This window comes from Lates calcarifer, linkage group LG20 (assembly GCF_001640805.2).
Source record: "Lates calcarifer isolate ASB-BC8 linkage group LG20, TLL_Latcal_v3, whole genome shotgun sequence".
Lineage (NCBI taxonomy): Eukaryota > Metazoa > Chordata > Actinopteri > Centropomidae > Lates > Lates calcarifer.
The window spans coordinates 12,245,878-12,254,765 of NC_066852.1; the positions used below are offsets into that span (position 1 = coordinate 12,245,878).

Genomic DNA, 8,888 nt, shown 5'->3' on the forward strand with positions numbered 1-8,888 from the left:
CTGGATTAAAAGCTCATTTAATCTTGAGTTATTTCAGGCAGCTGATACGAATTTAGATGTGGCTTTCAAGAATCTGTGGGTGTGAGGGGGTTAAAGATGAGGAAAATCCAGAAATGGACAGCTGAGAAGATCTCAAGAGATTGACTTGAAGGGAAAAGAGATACCAAGACCAAATAGAGCCATCAAGTCCAGATTTAGCCCCCACGTTACCTGGCTCTTGATTCTAAACTTGATGGCCCCGACAGACCTAATCAGCTTGCTACACACATGCCATTAATTCTCCAAGGACCAGGACTGGCACACTGGCCACCATGTCTTTATTGAGACAGGTGGATGCTGATAAGATTTAACGTCACATTCTGTTTAAGAAAACAGCTCAGCAAGGTGTGAGTTCAGGTCAGGCATCATATCTGTATCCTGGAGAATGTTTTAGCCCTGAGATGTTCTTGCTGTTTCACAGAATTTAGGATTAGGATGACACTGTACAGTCACTGTCATTGTATTGTTGTATGTCAAATTTTCTAATTCGTTCCATCTTTTTTCTTATTTTCTGGAGGCAGTGATGGCTTGGGGTTGTGTCGTCGCTTGTCCAGCTTTGGACTAGAGGCCTGCGGCGTGCCAAGGTAGACTGTCCCATCCACAGAGAAAAGCTCACACTAATACTATAAACTCCTCTTCTGTGTCTGACGCATCAGAATAGTTGTGTGACAACATGGCAAGTCACAGAGACCCTCGCTTTCTGCACAACTTGTCCTACCACCCGCGATGGCAGCACGACTCAATAAAAGTCAAGAGAAAAGGACACATGCAGACAGTGGTCACAAACAGCGGCAGTGGGTATAGTCTGTTTGAATCATTATCATCAAGCTCATCATCATTGTCACCAAGATCGTTGTCATCAAAACCACAGTTGCCATCATCCCCTGTGCAATGCTCCAGGAGCTGGTTTCTTCTGCCCCTACTCATGTTGTCATTTCTGCCCTGTCAAGCCTGGGCGACCACTTTCAAGGTGGCCCTGGTTGGACCCTGGACGTGTGACCTCTTATACTCTAAAGCCCTACCTGACTTGGCAGCCCGTCTTGCCACAACTCGCATAAACAAGGACCCCTACCTGAACAAAGGCTACTGGTATGACTACACGCTGATCAATGAGGATTGCAAGTCATCCCGTGCTCTTGCTCGCTTTGCCGGGCTGGAGAGTTATGGTTCTGCTTTCCTGGGCCCTGCCAACCCAGGATACTGCTCTTCAGCAGCTTTGTATGCAAAAGAGTGGGATGTTGGGATTCTGTCCTGGAGTTGCCTCAAACCCACCATGAAAAAAGGAGAGATGTATCCCACCTTCCTGAGGCCACTGCCACTGTCCTCCCACGTCCTCTTCAGTGTGTTGCGGTTCTTCCGGTGGGCCCATGTAGCCATAATCTCAGAAGAGACAGACGTGTGGGAAGCCACAGGACAGGAGCTGGCCTCATCACTGAGGGCCCTCGGCCTGCCTGTAAACCCTGTAGTAACTATGGAAACCGACAAGGATGGGCCTCGCAGAGCCCTGACAAAGGTGCGGGAAACTGACCGGGTCAGAGGTGAGTCACACATGTAGAGATGTTGATGCCTCAGAAGATTAAGAGAAGCTCTACTCTGCTTTATTCCACATGGATAATGCAAATAAACTAGTTTAAACTCTCTTCTCTCACAGTGGTCATCATGTGCATGCCTTCTGTGCTGATTGGTGGCCAAGCCCAGTACCAACTTCTGACCACAGCGCTTGCCATGCGTATGATCGACCGTGGCTACGTGTTCATCCCCTACGACACCCTCCTCTACTCACTACCCTACAAAGATGCATTCTACTACTCTTTAGGCAATGACACCAAGCTGCGGAAAGCATATGACGGGGTCCTCACCATCACTGTGGACTCTGGAGAGCGCAATTTCTATGAGGCCTTCAAAGATGCTCAGGACAGCTATGAAATTCGCAGCAGCACCCCACCGGAGGAGGTAAGATTCTCTTCTGTGTTTTGAAATAATTAAGTCATAGTAGAAAATTATGACAAATCTGGAAGAAGCTGAAAAACAAAGGCACTTAAAGATATATATGTGAATTTTAACCAAAATCGTCACATCTTTCTCTTCTGCTAGGTTTCTCCATTCTTTGGCACCATCTACAACATGATGTATTACATAGCAATGGCTACTGAGCAGGCACGTTCCAATGGGGGCCGTTGGGTAACTGGTCAGATCCTGGGTGGCAGTGAGGGCAACTTTGAATTTGAAGGCTTTAATCAGCCCTTGAGGGCTGGCAGGAAAGGTGAAGGTATGCAGGCTCGCTACGTAGTGCTGGACTACAGCGGCATAGGCAACTCTCTCTACTCCACTCATTCCCTGGAAGCTGCATATACAGACGGCAGGACCGGGGGCTTGAAGTACCTTGGTCGTTCCATCCATTTTGCAGGCAGTACGCCCTATAGAGACTCAAGCTGCTGGTTTAGCCCCTACTTTGCCTGTACTGGAGGTGAGTGCACAAGTAGTATCATCACAAGAAATGTATCTTCAAGCTGTTATGGTGTACATGACTGAATTCTGTGCATTAAAACTTACTGTCTTTGTGTGTATTCCCTTTTTTCTCTCTCCAAAGGTCTGGATTCAATTACTTTCTTCTTTCTTTTCCTTGTGTTCATTTCATTGGCCGGTTGTGGAATTAACATCTTCCTTCGCTTCAGGTATGCTCAACAGAATACATGCGCAGAATAACATATTAACCCATGCTGTCTTGTGTGATGTTTACAACATATTATAACTGTTTAGGAGAGACGGCAGGGTTGGGTTCACTTTTGGAGGTGGTGGTAATGGTGGATCAACAAAGGTAGTTCTGACCCTGGATGACCTGGTCTTCATCAACACTCAAATCAGCAAAAGGGTCAGTTCTGTGCTGAATCTCTGACAATACTGCCGGTATTTTGCTGTGTGTTTGCTTCTCTCTGCTGTGCATGATTATCTGAGACTGACTCGTCCTCTTTGAACTGTGTGTATATGAGCAGAAGCTCAATGATGAAAGTATCATGAAAAGCCAGTTGGATATGAAGACGCCTCATCACTCTGTGTCAGGTCGCAGCTACATGGCCTCAACGCCGGACAGCTCCAATGTTGCCGTGTTTGAGGTGAGGCCAGCCTGACATGACACATTCAGGAGCTCACATCTTTGGTTGTTGCTGGATTCACAAAGACTAAGTCATTTTGTTTACCTCTCAGGGTGACTGGGTTTGGTTGAAGAAATGTCCCAGTGGATCAGTATCAGGTGTCAATAGCAGCACTGAGTTTGTGTTTGTCAAGGTGAGTGAATATGTGAGTGGAATTCAAGGGAAGCACTACTGAGTTTCTGTATTCATGTTTATTTGTTCCTAGCCAAAGGCATGTCACTCATCATTAGCACAATGACTCCCCATTGTAGCCAGAAACTATAAAATACAGGTTGATCTGGATCTGTGAAAAAAAGAACAAGAACATATTTCACAGCTTTGATCTATGCATTGTCTTCCCCTCAGCTCAGAGACATGAGGCACGAGAACCTCAACCTGTTCCTAGGACTGTTCTTTGACTCTGGGATCTTTGGTGTTGTGACTGAGCACTGCTCCAGGGGCAGCTTGGAGGATCTGCTCAACAATGAGGATGTGCGTCTTGACTGGATGTTCAAGTCCTCCCTGTTAATGGATCTGATCCGGGTAAGAGAAACAAAATGACCTTCTCATGTTTCATTTCTCACTTCACTTTTTCTATCACTCACACATTTTCTCCAAATTGTCATCAGGGAATGAAGTACCTGCACAATCGTGACATCATCCATGGACGGCTCAAATCACGTAACTGTGTGGTGGACGGGCGCTTTGTACTGAAGGTGACAGATTACGGGTTCAATGAAATCTTGATTGCCCAGAGCATTGACACTGAACAGGAAAAGCCAGAGGGTGAGTTCATATGCCTCCAAAGACTAATTTAGTGAGTTTGTCATAGCATATTTCAGTTTTCTTTGTTCATTAATAGTTGTGCATGTTTGTTCAATAAAAAAGATCTGCTTTGGACTGCTCCTGAGCTGCTTCGAAGTGCTAGTCTAAGGAGGAAGGGAACTTTCCCAGGAGATGTGTACAGCTTTGCCATTGTCGTGCAGGAGGTCATCTCTCGCTCTGCACCTTTCTGCATGCTGGACATGCCTCCTAAGGGTGAGTGATGTATTAGCAACCTTTGTGATACAAAAAACAAACAAACAAACAAAAAAATAGTAGGTGGTATTGGTGACATTCAGAAGGTTCATTCATCCTGTCCTTTATGTCCTCCACCTGAGGAAAGGGCCAACGACCTGTGGGCATTATCACATATTATGAGTGAATACCATTTATTGTTGCTCTTTGCCCACATTACACACAAAACTGTTCACAGTGAGCTGGAAATAAAATGACAAATATCAGAATTGCTGCTGAAAAAGCTGCACTATGTCTGTTTTTTATCAGCAGTGACATTCACACTTAATTGACGAAACTGGCTGCACAAAATCTGTCTGCTTTTGTGTATTTCCCTGTATGTCCAACATCTTTGTGCTCTTGTCTGCATGGATGTGTTGACAGAGATTATCAGCAAGATTAAAGAGCCCCCTCCTTTGTGTCGGCCTACTGTGTCAGTGGATGAGGCCCCACTGGACGTGATACAGGTTATGAAACAGGCCTGGTGTGAAGAGCCAGAGAAGAGGCCGACCTTTGAGGAGATCTTCAAACAGGTGAAAACGCTGAAAACAACACATGCTGATCCAGGCCTTCTCCTCCTATCCTACTCTGTATAAACATAGCAAGGTGGCGATGACGTTGCTGTTCCATCTCCTTTTTCATCTGACAGTTCAAGAGCATAACCAAGGGAAAAAAGACCAACATCATCGACTCTATGCTGCGGATGTTGGAACAGTACTCCTCCAACTTGGAGGATCTGATCAGAGAGAGGACGGAGGAGCTGGAGGTGGAGAGACAAAAGACTGACAACCTGGTGGCTCAGATGTTGCCCAAGTGAGTGTCAATTTCACTGACATGTTAAAGTGATGATAAAACTATGGTGGCAAGTCATATTTCACTTTTCTGCACATGCAACTCAACTGAGCTATACAGGTCTCAAGAGACAAAATGCAAAATGTGTCTGAATCAATGGGAAAATTTGTGAGAGATAATTGAATCATAGCTGTCATCCCTGAAAAAAAAAAAAGTCAGAATGTATTTCCTCAGTATTTCTCAAAATGTTGTTTCTGCTGCGTTCAGGAACCGGGGGAATGTTTGCTGCAGCAGTGAACATTGAGGATGGAATCAGAGAACTGTCCAAATCAAACACAGCCATTAAAACTTTTAACTTTTGAGATTTTGTATGTTCATAACAATTATTTTGTACTTTTTCACACAGAAGATGACATAAAGCAGAATGTGTTGTTTTATTTTCAGTTATGAGTTGATTTTCATCATCAAACCTCCAAAAAAGATACATTTACAATACTTCTTTGTGCATCTCAATATGTGCAGCAAGTCAACAACTACCTTTTTTGTTTCCTTTCATGATTTGTAGTGCAACTGATCACCAAAAATGTCTCTCAGCTCTTTATCTTACAATCAGAATTTTCTTCTATCTGTGAGTCTAAACAAGGACACCTTAACAAACTCAAGTGTGTTTTTCACAGCCATGAATATCTTATTGAATCTTCATCATATCACATCAAATAAAAATGAATGCTGTCATTTCAAATAACCAATGTGCTCACAAGAAGTAGTTTTCCAGTATTTAACTGTTAACTGCACAGTGTTCATAAATTATACCATGTTTTAGCAGTTTTTAGAGATGTCACGCCTGTTTGAAAAAATACCAGAAAAATGACTTTCAGCAGTCTCAGGGTCTTGTGACAAAACTGACCTTCACTGTCCTTCACTCATCATCATCCTCCTTCAAGGTCTGTGGCCCAGGCACTGAAGACAGGCAAGCCCGTCAAACCCGAGCATTTCAGCGAGGTCACTCTGTACTTCAGCGATATCGTGGGCTTCACCACCATCTCGGCTCTCAGCGAGCCCATCGAGGTGGTTGACTTACTCAATGACCTCTATTCACTCTTTGATGCTATCATCGGGCTGCATGATGTCTACAAGGTGAGTCTTGGGGGATCTTGCATCTATCTATGTGCAGGATCAATTATGAAGTGTTTTTTTAATATCTAATTTTGGTTTTATTCAGTTTCACTTATAGCACACATATAGTATTTTTTGGTGGTTTTGATAGTTTTTGTTTTCTATGTATTTCTATTTTGATAGTTTTTTAAATATATATCTATATACTGATATATATATATATATATATATATATATATATATATATATATATATATATATATATATATATATAGAGAGAGAGAGAGAGAGAGAGAGAGATATAGATATAGATAGATAGATAGATAGATATATACACAGGACATTTCTTTGAGTTACTTTGCAGTATTATCCATTTATATCACTGTGTGTATGTGTGTGTGTTTGATTCTTATTATTATGTTTTTTAGGTGGAGACTATTGGAGATGCATACATGGTAGCCTCAGGAGTCCCAACCAGGAACGGCAACCGTCATGCAGCTGAGATGGCTAACATGTCTCTTGACATCCTCCACTGCATTGGGACGTTCAAGATGAGGCACATGCCCGAGCTAAAAGTCAGGATCCGTATTGGCCTGCACTCTGGTGAGCAATACATCCACCCATTTTCTATTGTGATTAAGTGTTGTCATCACCATGATATATAATAGCAATGCAGTTTTTTTTTTTTTTACTTTAAGTCACTATTTTAAGTCACTAGATGTATAATGAGTAATACAGTGTGAAGTAAAACTCCTAACTCCATTTCAGAGAGAGTTGAAGTAAATTTGTTGCAAAGGAGTAAGTATGCAGGAACCAAGCTGCTAAGGCAGGGAGGTATTTTTACCTCCTTTATCCTCGTCTGGAACTTATTCCTGGAACAGTGAAACACTATCCACTTAGAGTGCTGTCATCCAATTAACACACTGCATACTTTGGATTTGTAACTAAATTCTGTGAATTTATTTATGCAGACAGAAGTGGTGGTGCACAGCTTTGATGTCATCAGGAGACTTGTGTTCTTTTATTGAAATGCTGAAAGATGAGTTTACCAGAAAGTATAGGAACAAGAACCTCTTTTTAAAGCTGAGTCCTCGAAGTCACAGTCACATGTCACAATGCAAAAATCTGATATACAATATAAGATATTAGCTTGCTAAGGAGAGGCGTCCTATTCAAAGCCCCCTCCAACCTCTGTGCATGTGTTCTTGCGTGCTATGTTTGCAGGCCCAGTTGTAGCAGGAGTGGTGGGCCTTACAATGCCTCGGTACTGTCTGTTTGGAGACACTGTCAACACAGCATCTCGAATGGAGTCCACAGGATTGCGTAAGTGTCTTGTATATTATTTATTGTATAGACCAGACAGACCTCCTCTGTCTTTTATCTTTTTTATTTTAATTGATATGGTGGTTGAGAGGTCAAGTGTATGACAGTTTGTGTGCATGCTGCTTGAGGCTAAACAGGGCTTTAAGTGAACAGTCCTTACTAATCCTTTAAGACTATCAGCAGAATTAGAGGCCATTTGAAGTTTCAGTGTAACTGTCGTCAATGACAAAGTTTGCCTCAGTTACCCTCTGCATGCTGTATAAATTAAGTATAAATGACTAAGTACACTTTACTTAGGCTATGTTTAAAAATAAAGCTCACATTTCATTGAGCTCCCAGGAAATCACAATTGATAAAATTGGTGAGTGGCAGTTTCATTTTGATATACATGTATATCTAAAATAACAACATGCATTTATGCATAACTATAATGTATTTTTGTTATCAGGTGTGAAGTAATGATGGGTTGTCTACTGCCACCATGTGGTTTAATTCAGAAACGACAGCCTGACTTTCTAAATTCCTCAGAGTACAGTTTTAAACCTTACAGAGAAAACGATACAGATTTGACATGTGTACCTGATCTTAAACCAATTTGACTGGGCAAATGTTAAGAATATGTCTGTATTTGCTGTCATAGCTTACAGAATCCATGTCAACCAAAGCACAGTTGATGTCCTGAACAGCTTGAAGCTGGGATACAAAATTCAAGTCAGAGGCCTGACAGAGTTAAAGGTAAATAAAACAAAAAATGAGAAACACTTTCATAATATACACACAAGGATATGCAATGTACCCACTGTAGCACTGGCCTTGTAAAAGTATCACATGAATGCTAATGATTATTTATTTCTAGGGAAAAGGTATTGAGAACACGTATTGGTTGGTCGGGAGGGAAGACTTCAACAAGCCTCTACCTATTCCTCCTGACCTTCAAGGGTAAGAGAAAAAATTCTTTACTCCTCTATATACACATACGTGTTATTTGCCTGATCTCATCTTTGCATTACATTAATACTGTGTGGTTTTAGATTATTGCAGCACAACTAAGTATAATCAAAAATTCTATTTGTATGGATGACCTGTGGTGTTCTGCTCTGTGTCCCAGCTGTGCAGAAATAAAAAGCTGTATTTCTCATTTCAGGGGAAGCAATCATGGTATTAGTTTAGAGGAGATACCTGTAGATAGAAGACAAAAATTCCTGGATCGACAGAAGAGGATGAACTAGCCTGATGTTTTTCCACTGAAGCCCCAGAATTGAGGAGTAATACTGTAACAACATTGTTTTTCAGTGAAAGAATACATGGTGAATGAAAAGTCATGAGTCTTAAAATGATGCACAACCTACTATAATTTGGGCTGCATAATAACATGGAAATTCATACTTTCTGGATTTGTCAAAATCATTTTTAGATCAAAACAATCATTCT

The 8,888-nt window shown here is 41.8% G+C and overlaps 1 protein-coding gene across 1 annotated transcript; it reads left to right on the forward strand.

The window, feature by feature from the left end:
• The first annotated feature begins 712 nt into the window (after positions 1 to 712).
• gucy2d (guanylate cyclase 2D, retinal) lies at positions 713 to 8,686 on the forward strand. The gene is made up of 18 exons (XM_018690968.2): positions 713 to 1,577; positions 1,691 to 1,992; positions 2,134 to 2,506; positions 2,630 to 2,714; positions 2,800 to 2,911; positions 3,033 to 3,152; positions 3,244 to 3,324; positions 3,537 to 3,713; positions 3,800 to 3,956; positions 4,059 to 4,208; positions 4,611 to 4,759; positions 4,876 to 5,039; positions 5,963 to 6,155; positions 6,563 to 6,737; positions 7,359 to 7,457; positions 8,098 to 8,192; positions 8,314 to 8,396; positions 8,602 to 8,686. Exons 1-18 carry the CDS (start codon positions 713 to 715, stop codon positions 8,684 to 8,686), a joined length of 3,465 nt encoding a protein of 1,154 aa, XP_018546484.1.
• Positions 8,687 to 8,888: the final 202 nt, after the last annotated feature.

What these genes read in the sequence shown, in the direction of transcription:
- gucy2d (XM_018690968.2), top strand. Translation starts at nt 713, where the DNA reads ATGGCAAGTCACAGAGACCCTCGCTTTCTGCACAACTTGTCCTACCAC. An exon ending in CTACTTTGCCTGTACTGGAG is followed by an intron (nt 2,507 to 2,629) that starts GTGAGTGCACAA and finishes CTCTCTCCAAAG; the next exon opens with GTCTGGATTCAATTACTTTC. An exon ending in GGCTGCATGATGTCTACAAG is followed by an intron (nt 6,156 to 6,562) that starts GTGAGTCTTGGG and finishes TATGTTTTTTAG; the next exon opens with GTGGAGACTATTGGAGATGC.